Here is an 18,882-nt window from a genome sequence, read left to right on the forward strand (position 1 = left end):
CGAGTACCAGTGCTAAGCAAAATTTCTGCTGTCAAGCTAACAGTACTTGAAAAGTTAATACTGTATAGCAGTTAGTAACTTCACAAGAATACTAACTTTGGAGGGAACAGTACTGAATGAGAAATGGTGTGACATAAATGGAACCTAAGTGCAATGTCTAAACTGACTAACACCATAAGCTAGGAAACAACTGACCATGCTTGTGTGTCCTGAGCTCAGTTTTCAGATTGCAGAAATACTTGGTGGAGACGCTATCACCGTCTTCGGAAAACATTCCACATTCACCTTTATTGCAACTTTCAGTTTCCAAGAAAGCCAAAACCAGAATACACTATCCAAAATTGCCTCTCTTGGTCTCTAATTTCAAAATGAGAAATCCATTCAGAACTTTAAGTCTTACAGAACATTCAATACCTAACTTTCCAAGTGCCTAACTTCTTCTGTAAAAGATCTTAGGTTTCAGAATAGAGGCAGGTTGCTCCCAAAGCCACAGAATGTGTCTTGTCCTTCACATCACTGTTGCTGCTGCTCAGATGCACCACCCACTGCACCTTACTTTGCCAACATCCACCATTTGATCTCCATAAACATTCAGCCAGTGTTGACGAACATCAGTCAGTACCAATTTTTTTTTTCATGGAAGAATTCAGTAACACACTTGTGCTCCTCCTGCACTTCCATGTCAGACACCATTCTGTCAGACTGTCCCTCTGCTGCCATCTGTCACACAGCAACAACCTCTACTATCATCCCACCAAAATCCGCCTCTGATGTCATGAGCCAACGTAATAAAATAGAAGGCATTTTTAGAGCACTCTTCATGTATACTAATTTTTAGCTTGTTTTGTATTTTTAATTAGATGGTAATCCATAACTGACATTGATGTTTTGGTCATATTAAGCATACTGACAAATTTCAGCAGATTCCACTTTGGATTACATGGAAAGTGATTTAGAATTTGCATAGTTATTCTGGATCTGTACTAATGCTACTGAGAGTTCAGGAGCTGCCCTTTTGATCAGCACCCTTTTCTCATGTCTTCCTTTTACCAAGCTATGAAACATGTTGTATACCACCCTTTGGAGCCAAGGAAGCCACAAACCTTATTTTAAAAATGATGCCGTTAAAGATCACTTGGAACCCAAATCCGTTTTACATGTAAATTGTTTTAGTCTGCTGGGGAATACTGCCCAAATTAGAAATGGTACTGAACTCGCAACTGCATTACAACACCAGTTATCTAAGCCACCCACTATTCCCAGTGTCATGCCCACTCCTGCTGACACTGACAATGGGATTTGTGTATGGGTGGAAAAATAAACAAATGTAACCCACCCCCACTTTTTTTTTTTTTTTTACCTTGAACAGAATAAGTTAAGTAACAATCAAGACCATTCAGTTCTAAAAATCAGTCACCTAGTGAAATCCCAGAGCTAGCTAAATTCTACTAATATGATTTCAAGCACAATTATAAAACAAACAAACAAACAAACAAAAACTCTTAACATTCCAGGAATACAGGACTACATCTCCACTATCTTGGACAAATTCCAGAGGAATATTCCAGCCCAGACTGGAATGGGCTCTGTGCAGCTGGTAACACAGGAGACTTGTAGAGATTAATATACAGCTGAGATATAAATGAGAATTTGTATATGGAAATAGGGACAAAACATCAAAGAGACTGGCAGGATGGGGTGACTTTAGCCTCACTGACAGGCTCTATTCACTGTTGAACTGAAATAACATTTAGACTACTCTTTTTTTCTTTGACATTGATGTAGCATTTGATGATGCAAGGGGAAGATTTCTTAATAAGTCAAGGAGACAGCATCCATCTAGACATTTTCAACAACAGAGCTCCTTTGAGGTACTGTCTGGTATTAATGCTTAGTTTTTCAATAGACTCCTAAATTAAATTTGTTTGTGCAACAAAGAGTAATACCTCAGTCCTCTCCTGAGTTCCATAGCTCCATGTGAACGGTAAGGTGCTACCTGGGATGACTGAGCATGAAGGCAGCTTCTATTTACTGATTTTTTTAAACTCAAAATCTTAGTTTGTTCTGAAGATGGACGATTGGATCCTCATCTCGTGTAAACTGGCATAAATCTCTTGCCTTAAAATAGACAAAATAGCTAGCTATCCCTGGTTTGTTTTCAGTGGATTTACACTGATTTAAAACAGCTGACAATTTATCTTGCATCTAGAGTGCCTAACTTTTGCTTTGAAAGAAAGTGCCATTTTAAGTAACTGTCCCCTCTTGAAATGGATAGAACATCTGGAAGCAATTATTTTCCTCTTCAAGCAGATGCTCAGAGAGAATAACTCATTAGAGAATGTGACCCATTTTGCTACAGAGAAATTATAGTGTATTTCAGTGGTAAGATGCAACATGAAGCCATCCAGAATAAATATGAATTGAAAGAAAAGAAAATACAAATTTAAGTTATTGGTTTTAAAGCAAAAAAAAAGATAATGTAAGAGAGGGAAAATTGTAATTTGGCTGTAGTAGCTTTAGGAGGATCTTAAAGATCAGACGTATAGAACAGAAACAGAATGTATACTATGAAACCTTATGTATAATAAGCATGTTACTTGTTTTTCATTTAGTAAGTACTGTAAGTATAATTTATTTCCCTGTAGTTCTTTTTCTGAAAAATCAACTTTAAAAATTAAGGAAGAAACTGTTTTAGAGAAGGACAGTCACAAAGATGGTTTTGCAGAACCTGCAATCTGTGTATATCAGATGGATCAATGCCAAACTACTTCCAAACAACTGTATTTTTAAAATTCACACTGTGTATTTTTTATTTAATCATGCTTTTTTTTTTTCAATATTCTCAGTGAAACTGAAGCATGTAATATGTGTCACTTTCAGATTTTGTTGGCTTGGAAATACATATTTCTCATAAAGCTGCTTATAAAATTTAACATCATAGAAAATAACTTAGAAAGAAGCACTGCTCTGTTCTAGGCTGTCTGTTGCAAGCACAGTAAATTACAGAATATTTAGCAGTCTCCAAAACAGAAAAAAAAGGATCAGGCTACACTGATTCATAAATCATAAATACGATTTTAGTCAAGTGGACAAAAAGCACCCCAAAATCCCATTTTGCACTTGTACAAAATACAACAGTCAAAAATGTCTTAATTCTCATATTCATTAAAGCAGCCGAGAGATAGACAGAGAGAGAGAGAGAGAGAGAGGCAGACCCACCTACCTGGTAAGCAAAATTCAGCAAGAACCACTGCCAGAGAAGACCGTACTTTTTGAGTGCTGTGTGTCAGCTGTGGTGGAAATAAGATATTTAACTGAAAACACAGCTGACAGCAACGTACGTGTGTAATTGCTATGAAATGGTGCAAGTCAGTAGCCGAGAGTGAATTACAGCCCTCAAATTCATCGTTTGTCTATTATATAGTTAAGCAACAGAAAGAATTTCCCAGCGCACTGACGGTTTGAACAGTCCTTTGCGTACATCTGACAATCAGATGTGCCTGTAGCTGTTAAATAGCAGAATGGTGTACTGCTCACCTGTATAGATAAGCTGCACTTGAGAGCACGCTCTAAAAATCTCAAGCCTTCTAACTAGAGCAGCACGGAACACATTTCAAACTCTGAAACACTAAGCCAGCAGCTGGCAAGAAGTTACTGCATGTTATAAACAAGTGCTGAAATCCATTTAAGATCAGATAACTCAGGCAATTGAAAGCTGAAGGAATGAACCTTGCCAGCCAGCAAAGTTCCTGAGAAGCAAACAGATATATACCAGATTTGAACTGTGCAAAAAAGATAGGATTCTTGCTTCTTCAAGTACAAGACAACAGAAAACCAGAATAGGTTCATGTCAAAACACACTGAATTCAAGTTTTTACTCTTTTATAGCTCCTCCTTGCATTCCTTTAATCCAGTGTTTTTTAAAAAGAGTCTCCACTGTGCCTCACCAAGTCTTTGTCTAGCACACATTCACCTGCTATGTACACCCAGGTAGAAGCTGGCCATAAAATTACATCAGAGAGAAGGAAAGCACTGAAATTAACTCCTGTTTGCATTTAATAATTTCAGTTTCCATGTGTTTAAGACAGAAAGAACCCTAAGGCCAAGTCCTTTGTACTCTGCAACAGAATTTACTTGATGGAAGACAATTAGGTTTATGCAATGCAGCCATCTGACCGGTCCTTCAGGATTTGGTGCAGGTCTGATATAAGACAGACACTGCCACACAGATCAGTGTTTTGGCAAAATAAACATAGAGCTTCAATGGCAACAAGTATCTGTTAAACCAATCAAGTGCAGAACAGAAATAGCAAAGAGTGTTTTTACTTGTGGTAATTACTATACCAAATGCACATAAACTGTGGAGGTGAAATCTGTAAGTGCAGACTTTTCAAACTGAACTAGCACAACTGACAAGAGCAACAACACTAATTTCAAAGCACCGGTGCGTTTACACTATGCATGGCTGGTGCTTTCTGATATGGGCCAATATAAGCTACTTCATAGAGCAAAATTTACTTTTGCTTTCCAATCACGTTCAACAATTTGTATACAGTACAAATATATTAGAAATGGATTGTCATAGTATAAGTATTTTTTTTAAAGATAATTCTAGAAATAGGATTGTTTTTTATTATTAGAGACAAATTCTTCTCTATCTAAGGTGCAAGGGAGCTAACAATTCACACAGCAGTTCCGTATCTTTTACAAGCTTGATGGTAAGACTTGATGGCAAAATTGGAAGGTAATTCAGAGAGACCAAACTGGGGTCTTGTTCCCAGACAGCCTCCAGAAAGTTTTCTCTTATCTTTGAGTATGACTGAAGGACAAGGAAACAGTTTTCTTACAGCATAATACAAGGATACCTAAGGACTGATATCAAGTTTTGCCATTAACTTTCACAAGACAGTCCTACTTTGTTTTAAAGAAATTGCAAATGTCTTCAAGACAGAAAACGTTGTTTCTTAGAGTCTGTAGTAGTGCAAGTATTCTTAGGTAAGCAAAATGTTGAGTTTGATACTGTAGTATTACAAGTCAGGGAAACATACAGGTGATATTTTCTTCAGCTGCAGCTCTATAAACAGCTAGGTCAAATGAGCATCCACACCTACCTTGACCTCTTCTGTGAGCTGGTTCAATTCAGTAACACAGAGGAAAAAAACACAACAAAAAAAAGACGAACATCCTCTTCTTTTTATAACCCTCCTTGCTTTCTATCCAGTCACTGGGTCAAAATTATGAAAAATTATGAAAGTGAATACAAAAAAAATTGTAGAAGCACATGGACAAGGACAAGAAAAAGAGCAGAATGATGAAGCTTTTTTTTTTTTTTTTTAGTAGGAAACTGCTAGATAATATCAACTAATTTCCTCTGTGCTTTCAGTAAGAACTGTTGCTCCCTCCTCTTAGAGAGATGAAGAATCACAATTTCCCCCAAAGAACCTGCAATCTCTGTTGCTGCTATTCAGCATTTAAGATGCCCACTCTAAACGCTGAACAACCGTTTTATGTAATTCAGATAAAGTTTGTTCTAGCTGCATTTGAAAAGTTGCCATGATAGCTTTGTAGCTGAGTTCAAAACAACTGCATAAATCATAAGCCAGAAGGATTTTAGCCAGTAACCCCACCCGTACAAAGTGGGCAAGCCTCTGCTAGCATAGATTTAGCAAAAACTATTTTGCAGGGGAGAGTTGCACACCCTTCTGTTCTGGTACCACCAAATATCTTGTTATGTAACTTCATTAAATTATCTGAATAAAGTGCATTAGTCTTTAGTGTAGCATTTTGGGGGCAGAATTTTGTAACATTTCTTATAGTTCCCAAATTCAAAAGATATGGCTATCCTGGACTCATGTATACTGCTTCCCAAATAAGTAAATATGCTGTGCCTACTTATACTATATACCGCAGTTAGCCTAGTTATATAAAAAAAAAACAAAAACACATTAAACACATGGCAACGAAAGGCAATTATTTTCATTCATTTTCCCATTTAGAAGCAGCAGTTGACTTAAGTTCACAAAGGTAAGAATCAATGTAGTTCAATAGATTCTAAAAAAACAAGCAGATCCAAGTAAGATTGGATTTACAATGCACCTCAAGAGAATAACCGAAGTCTTCCTGGAAAGCAGGACTATCCATACCCATAGTTAAGACTGGATGATTATTTCTTATTACAAACAAGTTAGTTTACTGTAAAAATAAATACAGTTTGATTGCCCTTGAAAGACCAGAAAGAAGCTTTTTTTTTTTCTTTTTTTTTTTTTAAACTGGAAAAACGTAACATCAACATTAATATCTTTCATTTATTTGCTAACTACCACAGGCTTTTGTACAGAACACTGGAAACTTTTGGCTAACAAGATCTCGTTTAGATTAAAACAGGAACTTTCTACACTCTACTCCATCTTCCTGAAGTTTGAAAACATTTCCATAATTTAAGTAGTTACTGTTCTTTGAATTTCACTTCAGATATCTAAATTAAACATATCTGCTGGTTATATTTTCTAAAATGTCCTCTCCCTCCTTTAAGTAAAGCATAAAACTTTTCTCAGTTGTAAGCATTTGGGGTTGCAACAGTTGTGTGGGGTTGCAACAGTTGTGTGCGACCAATTTTGTTTTCTTTTGATGAAGAGCTTTAACTGCAAGAGGTTTAGGATACACATTTACCAGATGGAACACTACATCCTGCACATTCCTGGTCTAGATTTTAAAGGCTTTTTATAGTTTTAAATTTATTTTCAATATCCATGTACTGTATTACCAGCAGATTATCTGCATATGTCGTAACTTGTCTTGATAGAGACCCAAGACTGCACGTGGAAAGTTCTTTCATGTCCACAGACTTGTCAGCTCCGCAGTAACATGAAATGTAAGACACTTATTATTCATTCATTCTCCTCAATATATACCATGAAACAACAGCAATGAATTAAACCACGTAGCTTGAAATTATTGATTGAAATATTGAAAATTATCTTCATATACTTTTTGATTTTTCAAAAATAAAGGAAAAACTCCTAAATAAAGCAAAAATCATTAAAGAACCAACTTTGATAGAATAATTCATTTCAATGCACTAATTGTTCAGCTTTAAAGATATAGAAAAACTGAAACTATTTAAGTAAGACAACTTAATTCTGTAACTGCTACATACAGTAGGTACTCATAACCTGTCTAACCAGTTACTCAACCACATCCAAATTTAGTTCGTCAGCACAGTACGAACAATACACAATAGTTTCATTTTACATGCTGCCACATACGGCATTATGCAACCAGCCAATAAAACATTTCTGCAACGGGAAAACAAAGAAATATTTATTGCAAAAAAGTAGTTTGCAAAGTAGCAAGAACACAATAAAAAGAGGCAATTCTTTTTCTGTTTTCTCTTGCTACCAAAGGCACTCCCACATGCAGGCAAACAGAGAATGTACGTTCTCATCTTTCTCAAAGGAGATTATGCAAAAACCTTTCCAATCTAGCTCTTTACCTGTTGAAGCATTTCTTCTGTAGCATTCAGTTTCAACTGATGTCCCTCAAGACAGATTTCTAAGTCCCGTATTTTCTCTCCTTGAGCTTCTACCTGGTCTGTAAGAACGCTCACCTGTAATAAGAGAAGAGAAACACAATGATACTGAACTGACAGTAAATAAGTTTGAATTACCTTGTACAATGAACATTCAAATGCACATTTTTACAATGAATTCCCTTTTAAAGTCCTCAGTTGTTTCACACACTTTCATAACTTGCTCTATTGAAATAGACAACACTCCATTCTCGTGTACAAATAGTTTGATTCAACTCCTGTCCGCTTAAATCGTTTTTGTTGGCTTTTTTTTTTTTTTTTTTTTTTAGTATATAGAAGAACATTTCTAGAAGAGCTAGAAGACTACTTACAGGTAGCCTGAGTCAGTTCACGTACAAGTCTGAACAATCAGAAAACAGTAAACAAGAACATAGTACACTGAAAATATTTTAAGTGGTATAGAAACACTGCTATTTCAGGTTCTATTGGTACTTTGTTTCCCTGAGCAGGTAAATGATAAAACTGCTCATTTGGAATCTAACCGATTAATTGACATCTTACAAGAAGAGAAAAATAGCTTACCTATAACAAAGCATGTTGAACTTACAAAGAATGCAGTAAGTAAAAGGCATGTTTTAGCAGAGGCAAAGTTCTATTAAAAAAAAAAAAAATTCCCAGGTTTTGCAAGCCAAAACATGAAATCAAAAGAAGTGAGATACAGACAACAAATCCCAGGAAAAAGAAACAATAAGCCATACTGGTAAAGAACTGTGGGAATACTGGCTTGTGAAACTTAGGAAAATTAAATGCAGCACAAAATTAGAAAGATGTGAAAAAGCAATGTTAATTCCTATGTTAAGCAGCACATACACTCCATGTATTATTTTTGTTATTAATTTTATTAAAACAGTTTCCACCACAGACAACTTTGATTACACTAGAAAATGTTACCTCAATCAAAAAAAGAAATTAATATCAGGTTTGTATACTCTAAAATGTTTTAACAGAAATTTACCTATGCTCTCACATCCAACTCTGGAGTACCTCTGCTTAAAATCAATAACTATCCATTTTTGTTTTTACCTATTTTTGTTTTTTACCTAAGCACAATGACAATGCTAGCTGGGAAAGGAATGCAGAAAAGTAGAGTGTTTTATTTTTATGTCTTTAAAATCAGCTGTTCCTAGAGAAGAGCACAGATGGATACGGGACAAGAGAAGACAGGAAGGAGCAGGTGGAAGGAGATCATGATATTTTGCCACTCTTGCCAAGAAGGGCACTAAGACACATCTGAGCTGGCGGGGAGAAAGTAACTCCACACAAGAAAGTTTGTTGCTTACCAACTTTTTTAAATTTTGCTCGCATTACAAGGGTAAGGGAACACAGAAAACCCTGAGAGGTCAGAAAGCAAGAAGAAGCAAACTCAAGCCCCTCCTTCAATCTAATGCAGTTTCCAGAGCAAGAAAACAAGCTTGACAGAGGGATTGAGGTAAAGTTCCACCCAGTATTGTAACCTGTAAGAAAAGTTGTGTGTATTAAATGGGACCTGCAAAGCCATTTTGCAAAAGCTTAGCTTTAGAAACATTCTGTTGGATATTCCAATGCTAGGCTGAGATACATTAGCTAGTTCAAGCTCATATTTTCCCCTCCATTTAAGATCACACGTGCCAGACTCTTCTGGGAATCAGTAAGCAGCACACAGAGTACAACCTCAGTCAGTGTACGTTGCACTAGCAAGTCCATCTTGCCTTAGCAGTGCAGCACATACAGAAGACCTGATTATCTGACCATAGGTAATATGTTTTCTTTGAATATCTGTAATGGGGTATATTGTGTTCAAGAAATATTTAAACATTGTACCGAGGGACGTGCTTTAGTGGGATATATTGGTGATAGGCAGACAGTTGGACTGGGTGATCTTGGAGGAATTTTTCAACCATGGTGATTCTGAACAATTGGCCAAATTTAAAATGGTATAAAGGTTTAAAATATCTTAGAAACAAGATATTTGTAGGAAAAACAAACTAACAGAAAAAACATAAACAATAAGAACCAGATAGCTCAGAACCTAGCCCAATTCTGTACCTTTGCATCCTCTTATTTTTGTTATTCATGTTCAACTGCCAGAGAATTTATCACCATGAGAAGTCCACCTGTGCAGAATGACCATAAACAGCTGGCTGCGTGGCTTGAACTACAACCAAAATGTGTATATGCATATGTATATGTGATGACACAGGGTACAAAGGACCCCTTCAGGGTCAAGGCCACAGATACTTTAATTGAACCCTATGCTTCTGAATGAACAGCTGGGTTTGGTCTCTTCACTGTTGCTTCAATTATGTGTATGCGTGCAAGTGTGAGAAATGAGTGTACTGTGTGAAAAGTTGTTTGTTCAAAATAGAATCAATGTGCTTCACTCAACTACAACGTGATCCACAAAAGGTAATCTAATAAATATTAGTTGCAATGCTGTCTCCCGTACTAGAAAAAAAAACAAAACAGGAATTAAGAAAATATAAACATTTGAGTTCTAACTAGAAAAACTTATTTTTCACCCAGGATTTGTTTTGTTGAATTTTTACTTCGTAACGGCAGTTTTCATGTAATTGTAACTAAGCTTCAAGAGTGTGTCTTACAAACAACTTGTTGTTTATTTAACAACTGTGAGAATTCTGCAAACTTCTGTAAACAGTGCAAGTGTGAAAAGAACATAAAAGATAAAATATATTCACAGAAACTAACAACAGAAAGGAGAACACTTACCCAGTTTATTCAAGTTGTTTCTTTTTTAATGTGTGCATACACATACACACATACTCTTATGATGTCCTTTCACAAGTGTGCAGTGAATAAATATGCAAAACCATTTAAAGAACATCCAGCTTCAGTTAAAATCATGCAGTGCAATTTCATAACAGTGAGGATATTCAAGCAAAAAAAAAATCATTATTTGTACAATATGCATTTTTCCCAGAAAAAAAACATATGTGGAACAGAAATCTATTTGAAAGCAGGTTGGCTTGGTAAACTGAGAAATGGGAAACTTGGAAGAAGTTTGCATTTTTATTGTCATTTTTTTAATTCTCTGTTTTCACTGTCTCCTAATCGTTTTGATGATGCAGAGTATGCAACACACAAGTATGGAAAACATCACTTCTATCCACCTGTGATTTATCAAAAACATTCAATTTCTGATTTTTATTCCTGAGATTTACAAATCCTCCAGTGATGACCAAACCAACATCCATATGGGGTGTGTTGTTTTGCTTTTGAATTCCTTTTCTCAAGATGCTGAATAGCTTCTCGTATTACAACCTATCCATCCTCATAAATGGTAGCATGAAGAGACAAGCTACCCAGAGGAATGATAACACTGATGTGGCACACTTTTCCTAATTGAATTTTAAGGACTTTTATGGAGAAGAAAGTAAGGGAGGACGTGTTGTCTAGGAACTTGATGATATACAATATGTTTAATTTTTCTCCCCCTTGAAGAATTTCAGTCTTGCAACTCAAAAAAAAAAAAAAAAAAAAAAAAAGTGGTGTGCAGAATCTAAAAGGTAACTAGCATAACCCAGCAAACCTAGTATGAAATCTACTACAGCAGCATTAAGACCATGGAAAAAAAATTAGTAACACTGTCAACTTTCTTAGTCATTCTTCTTATTGCTGCTACTCCCTTCTCCTCCACTCAGTTACCTCACCATGAGACAAACTACAATAATTAAACAAATAATAAATTAACTCCTGACTAAATATCACATTTGCTGACATGTTAACATTTCTACCACAGAAAATACTCTATCACTCAGCTTCTATTCACTGAATGTCAACTACATAGACAATGTTTTCTTTAAAACATACCTGCAGTATGAGAGACTCTTTATCGCCTTCTAATCGTGCCAATCTTTCTTGATAGGTTTCATTATTAGTAGATGAATGATGATTCACCTGTGACTAGAGAGAAAAGGGCAGTAAGAATTTTTGCAGTTAATCTTAAAATTTCAAGCAGTAGTTCATAAAAATTGATATAGTGCAGTTTTCATAATGCAAAACACAGCAAAAAGTTTGTCTACATACCGAATCTTTACTTTGTACACGTTAAGCCTTTTGAATGTGCATTTTGAATACTTACTCTTTTCCAGCACTCAGTAATTGTATAGGAATAATTTTGTTATTTTCCAGCAAATTACTGTTTTTTTTTTTTAGAAGATGCCAGCTTACCAAGATAAAAAAAAAACACTGTTTACACTATTTGGACTCAACAGTATTTTGCCAAAGTCAAGGAATTTTGATATTTATTTATAAATACCTGCCATATGTATCACCCTATTCCTAGAAATTTACTGAAAGAAAAGTACAAATTCTTTTCTAATAACTAACAAATTATTTCAATCACTAAATTCCCATCAGGAACTATTCTGGTTACATAATTACTTACATATTTCTAAACATCTCTGAAGAGCGAGACCACCTAAAGCTTGGCCTATTCCTAAAAATTATATCTCATTTTCTACAGATCTTAATACACCAGAGACAAATACCCCAATAATAATAATAAAATAAATTCTTACAACAAGACAAAGACATATCTGCAGATTTTTAAAGAACAACAACAACAAAAAAAAAACAACAAAGCAAAACAAAACAAACTTTGGAAGAATTCATAGTTCCATGGTTCATCATGCATCTGGAAGCTTTATGCAATTGCAGGACTGGAACTGCTTGCTTAAAGTACCCAGTTGTAATATCACCCCATAATGGTTCATTTCCCTATTGCAGGCAATGCTTTTCTGCCTCGAAATAAAGCATGTTTTGGTTACATCAGCTTTCCAGCTAACATAAGAATCCAGCTACAGAGTTGCCTGTATCTGCGCTAGTTTGCAGCACGCTACTCAATTACAGTTGCATGTACAGCAGCAGCGGGAGGATTGTCATCTGTGTGAACTCTGTTCTTTTCCAACCAAACAAGTTTATCTATTTTTTCCATAGTTTCCTGATCTCAGCTGAGGTTTAGAGGCCTAACTGTAAAAGAGACCATGAAAATAAACATAGCACTAATTTACGCAAAGCAAGGAGTAGTTACCAATCAAATGCCAAAACACACTTTTCAAACTATGAAATACTGAACTATGTATAAGTTTAGCATCTTTAGTAGTTAAGCTATGATAACCTTCATCTCTGATATTTTTGAAAGTATTTTAATCAAATATATACATCAACAAACAGGACTGAGACATATCTGAAGAAATCATCTGATTCGTTATTCTGCCTTGGAACAGATGATTATTTGCAATTCTTGTTTTGTCTGCTTTTAAAATCTCTAGAAATGAAAACAGGTACCAGTCTTCACAGGTAATCAAACACCATCAATTTAACTTAGGTCCTACGTATTAAGCTGTATGGTCTTACAGACTTAAATAACTTTTGTAGTACTATAACAAAAAGAAGGTTGTAAGTAAGCACAATTTATTTCTGTATGTCTGTGTAGGCAATCCTTCGACTCCGGCTATACATCCTCAATCACACTGCCAGCAATTTTGCTTTAAACTATGTGAAGAGCGAAGTCCTTTAGACCGGAAAGCTTTACCATCGGCAGCTAGGTTTCCATTACAGCCAAACACTCCTCTCCATCTCATTACAAGCTTTTCCCAACAGACAGCCCACAGCCTTCCCCAGCATGTCTCTGACCCATACGCCATGGTAGGGGAAGACACAACTTCAAGCACCTAGGGTACAACAGCAGACTTCTAGGCAGGAGAAGATTCTCTGAACAACAAAAGCCAGCAGTGAAAACCACTCAGTCAGGCAGATCTTTGCACCTGTTATGCTGTTGTAATTTGCTGTTTTCCTATGCTAAATGTAACCAATCATGTAATCATTCCCCTGCTCCCTTTACAAGCACAGCATTATTGCCAACACACTTTTACATAAGCAATCCATCATCAGCATAAACTACAGTTCAACATTTTATATAATCAGTGATTGAGAATTAATTCAACGACAAATAAAGCAAAAATTTCACTGCACTCACATTTATCAAATATGCAGCCCCAATGATGTCTGCAGCACTGACTGATAAGGAAATATCCTATGTTGGAACTTCAATACTCAATACCCATGTAAGACCCAGTAGATCACACACCAGTGTGAACACAGAGAAGGAAAAAAATACCAACCCTGCCAACAGGTCAGAAAGAACGCTCAGATAAGTACAGGACAGTACAGTAGACAGAAAATGGCCTGCTTAAAAAAAAAAAAAAAAGTGGCTGATTGACACACAACAGTTGTTTAAGACTTTGGAAGTCTTTGTGGCATGCATAAAGACAAGATAAAAAATGTAACATGAACCAAGGCCATCTGTGCATGGTTGGAGTGCATTCAGCAGTTGTGAAAGACAGTACTGAGATAAAACTAAGTATAGTTACATATCACACGTATCGGCAGGACCCAAATATAGGACACAACACTGAAGTCAAGACTAGACAGCAAATCAGGGTAGGAAATCACAAACACACACTAAACTTTTGTAATCACATTATCGAAAGGTTGAATCACCAAGATTTTCTACAAAGATGTTACTCCAGAAAAAGTAACGTAGAAAATTAAAAACCATTACTTGAGCTTAACAATTTATAGCTAAATGTGTTAAATATATTTCTTGCAATGAAAGAATGGGTAGCATAATACACAGGAAACTTTCTGATAACATGATGAAGAAATAGAAGGAAATATATGTTCAGTCAAGGTGATTGGAACAGTTACAACTGCTGCAGTGCTACAAACAAGAAGTCAAGTATACAGCCTACGTGCTCTGTTAAGACAGAAACTGCAAAGCAGTTTCTTGAAGCACCTATACTACATAAGCAATCAGCACCTATACTACACTCTCCATAAAGAACCTGGATATAGTTTAGTGCCCCAACTGCATCAGATACGAATACAAAATATTTCCTTGAACAATTCAAAACCAACCATTTCTTCCACTTTTGGAAAAAAAAAAAAAAAAAGATTTTTGCATGTCAACACCTACTTCAACTTCTTATTCATCTCAAGTTTCCAGGTCTATCTTGAAAATGCTCTTTTACCTCTAACTTGGACATAACACTGATATGTGCTGGAAAATTGAGCATTTAAGTATCATTTACATGATCCAGGAACTACAGAATCCTATTCCAAGAAAAAGGCTCAAACATTATGATTATGATACCATAAATAAATTAAATCAGAATACAGATCATGATTCAACAGCTTCAGGTCAAAATAAAGATAAGCAGCAATAAATACAGCAAGAGTATGGCAAGAAAGGCAGGACATCTGATCAACTAGTTAGCTTAATTTTCAATAGCCTTCTCAGATAGGAGCTCAGAGTCCAGCAAATGAGGAATTTTACAGTTTCTTCCATAGTTTTATTATTTCTTCTGTGTTATTTTAACAGGATGCAGCATACTGTCAGAACTGAACAACCACCACTGTTTAGAGTTTCTGTACAGATGTTCTAGTCTGAAGTTTCTGAAACAAACTTGTTGAATCATGACAGACTGTAGGAGTAAGTCCCTTAAAGGAAGCACATTTTCAAGATAATGGAATTGAACAGAGGCCAATTTATGTTCTCCTCATGTGTTAAGTTTAATCTCTAAGAATTTCCAACACAGCTAATTTTAAAACTTCTGAAGTTGATCAGCCAGCTGTTACACAATTATTTTTCACTAATGTCTGGGTCTCATATTGGGTTATAGAAGAAAAAGAAGTTGAGAAAAGAAACTTGGCAGTCAGCTAGACTGGTGATTTGTAAGCTTTTTCAATAAGTCACTTGCCTCACAGAAAACAGATAATGGCAAAACCATCCTTTCCTCTTATTCAGTCACACGAATCAACTTCAGTTCCACTGATAATTGAATCAGATGCTTACGGCAACTGGAGTGCTTGCATTAGTAGGAAAGATTAGGGACAAACTTGATAAATTGTCTGCTGTTGCAGTTTAGAAGCTGAGAACAAGGAGTGTAGCCAGCACAGTTCAACCAGCCAGTTTTCCACAAACTACTAAGAGCACAAAGACTGCAGGAAAAATGTAGACTACAGACATTTTTCAGTCTATTTGGAGTTGATAATATTTAGAAGAATATGGACTTCCCAACTCCCCCCCTCCACTGTTTTGGGTCAGCAAAACTGATGCTGTGTTAGTTTTTGCTGTTGTAATATTGAGTCAGAAAACACAAAGAGTGAGTAACCAACAAAGGAAACACTTTGATTTTGGCACCTATCTGTTAATATAAATTTAATTTATTCTTTTGATACCTGAGATATATGCCCATGTGAATCTATGTATATTCACTCAGTGTACTTGAGGAGGGAGAGATGGCTGGAATGGGATTTCTGGATTTTGCCTTTCACCTGAAAGCAGAAGTAACAACTGGATTTTCTGTTTTCTCCTGCTCCTTTTTGAATAAAGGAAAGTGAAAGTCAAGCTAAAACAGCTAAGAGCACACAGTACAAAGGTAGGTAAATTTATACAGTCCTTAAAATCAAAGAATTTTACCAAACATTTACACTTTTTTCAGGAGAACTGCTAATGCTAGTACTTAAAGGAAGATGTCTATATGCAAGTCATGATGTTCATCCTCAATATCATCAGCTTAAGTGATAGAGCATGAGCTCAACCGCGTCACCTTTTGCTAGTAGAGATTATGTATAGAGTCAGAACCACTAATATATATCTTTCTCAGGTCAACCATCGGCTCAGCTGTGTGAAGACTTCAAAAGGTAAGTCCAAAGTAAGCTGCAAGAGTTATCAGGTGTTTTGATTTCACATGAAGGCATTTCTTTCAAAATGAAAAGCCTTAGCACCTCAGTGTTTTTCGGACAAGAGATTCTCCATTTTGCTACACTCCATCCGCTGCAGTTCAAATAGCTCAGTTAATCTACAATTTAATTAGAGACCCATTACACCATTTAGTTCTGTAATGAAACATAGTAATTTTTTTTAATTATACCTATATGCCTATGCACAAAATTTGGGCTATGTCATTTTTATTCAGAATAGTGTGCTCCCAGTTAAGGTCAGATAGCAGGATAAGAAAGCAACAGGGCCAAAAAGGAAACTGTATGGGAAACCTTTAACCCAAATCCCTTGGGAGAACCAAAGCAAACCCACGCTAAAGACAACAAACTTACCATTTGGGAGGCAGGGAAGAGAAGAGTTTTAGGCACTTTGGATTCCAACAGAAACTTAACAGCAGCAGATTTATGCTTAGATCTTGTAAAATAACATCAACTACCTACAAAATGCTTCCCACAAACTGCCAACCAATTACTTTATGAGAATGATGCTGCTGTCTTAGCTGCAATGATATAAGTGCCCTATATACATACAAAAAATTTTCCGTATCCTTCTAGAAAGAGACAACTTCAAGACGTGCTTCTTTTGTTATTTCCCATCACCTACTTTACTAGGCTTTATGCCTCACTAGCGAGATGTCTTTGAACATCTGAATCACTAACAAATGAAACCTGTGTGGTATCATGTTGCTATGGCAGGTACCATTCAGATCTAGGCCAGAATAAACAGATCAGATAGTTCTGACGTTACGACCACAATATCGTATGCCATAAAGTGCAACATAGCTGTGCTCATCATAGAGTTATGCCTTTGGTATTAGGCAAAATATTGTCAACAGAGAAAGTGAGAAATTTTACTACTACTGCAGGCAATAATATATATACACGTTTACTGTTAAAAGATAGAAAAATTAAAATATAAAAAAGCAGTAAACAAAGGAAATCTGTGATTCATATGTATTTTCTCTTTTTTTTGCTCTCTCTGCTCTTATATTTTTGTACCGACACTGCACATATGTACAGCCTATTCTTGGCAAACCACTTTTCACAGATCATTTTAACATCAAGAAAGCCTAATGGAAAGACTTGAAGCGTGGCAACACTTTATTCAGATTTGACCTAAATATTGCCTTGTCTCTCCCGTTGCTGCATGGTGCTTCTGTACATATTGTATTACAAGACTACTGATTAAAACCACATCCTTTGTTCTATGCATCTGAAAATTGTAGTTTTATTCCTTATTTTCCCCTGCCTGGATTCACCATTATTTATTTAACAACTGTTTGCTGCCCTAATACAGTCCAAGCCAAAAAACACCATGCAAATATGGCATGACAGACTGACTGCAACATCAAAACTGATTCTGGTTTCTGAAGTGACTTCTCTTAATGATGAAATTGGAGCCAGTTCTAGCATATTTCACCAGAGCTTATGAGAGTCTTTTGCAATTACTCTCTGTTAAGCGCCATTCATTAGTCTGGAGCAAAAAGCAACGGTATTTAGTCACAAGGCCTTGGATCCTTAATGCTACCACAGTGCCAGACATGAGATGCTAGGATTCTGGAATATGGAAATCAAATAAATAACCTTGATTTTTTAATTTTTTTACAAGATCACTTATCAAATAAACTTTGTATCACAGTGCTCAAAGTTCTCCTGGGAACTATGAAAGATTGTTTTCAGTTCTCCTGCACCCCATATACATTCAACCCCTAACAGCGCCTGCAAGGAAAAGAACCAATACCGATATTCTCCTTTATCTATCTTACATAAAAAGAATCAAGTGCAATCATTTAGTTATGCAAAACAGTTTGTACTATATTTGAACACAGTGTCTTTTCCGAAAAGGTACCCTCTGTTGTTAGTTCCTCCCAAATCTGTGAACATTTCTGCATGACACCATGACACATTCTTCTCTGAAGCTACTTCTTTCTCATTGTTTTATCATTCTCAGTGCACAGCGAATGCAACTCAGTTTGATAACGGCACACCTCAGCCTTTTGTCAGCAAATCTATCTTTTGGATATTAATAGGGAAGCAGAGGTGGCAGATATATCATATTTAAAACATCATTTAAATAACAAAGTAATGTGATCTCAAAAACCACTAAAGAGTTATCTAGTTTTAACTATACAAAACACAAATTAAACTAATAGTGTAATGTTCCCAACTGCTACTTCCTGTTGTCTCTTCTCCTTCACTCACCCACTCAATTCCCCATTTAATCCCCTCCCCATCCATACTCCAGAAACACAAAGAGTTTTGAGGAAGAGATCTAAATATTTTGTAAGTAAACTGAACTTCAACATTCCCAAGCTTTTGTTAAAGACTCAAATATCACAAATATTTTACATTCAAAGAAGCTACCCAAGTTAAAGTTCCTGTTCACATTTAGTACAGATATTCACCTACATTTTATGTTTACGCAGACAGTTAAAAATAGTGTGCACATATGTATGCATGTGTTTTTAATCAAGAGCCATGCAGAAGCACTAACATAAATAGCGTGCATG

The 18,882-nt window shown here is 35.9% G+C and overlaps 1 protein-coding gene across 6 annotated transcripts in view; it reads right to left on the minus strand.

The window, feature by feature from the left end:
• Positions 1-18,882, minus strand: part of PPFIBP2 (PPFIA binding protein 2) — a 75,646-nt gene that overhangs the window by 32,731 nt on the left and 24,033 nt on the right. For 5 of the 6 annotated variants that reach the window (XM_042881889.1, XM_042881896.1, XM_042881891.1 and 2 more), the window contains 2 exons: positions 11,396-11,488; positions 7,493-7,606 (listed from right to left, as the gene is read on the minus strand). In XM_042881889.1, the coding sequence (XP_042737823.1) occupies positions 7,493-7,606; positions 11,396-11,488 (207 nt within the window). Of the gene's footprint in view, positions 1-3,223; positions 3,291-7,492; positions 7,607-11,395; positions 11,489-18,882 lie in introns of those variants that run through there. The other variant, XM_042881895.1, reaches the window with a different exon arrangement.

This window comes from Lagopus leucura, unplaced genomic scaffold (genome assembly GCF_019238085.1).
Source record: "Lagopus leucura isolate 7727_CA_CO unplaced genomic scaffold, USGS_WTPT01 Super-Scaffold_100033, whole genome shotgun sequence".
Taxonomy (NCBI): Eukaryota; Metazoa; Chordata; class Aves; order Galliformes; family Phasianidae; genus Lagopus; species Lagopus leucura.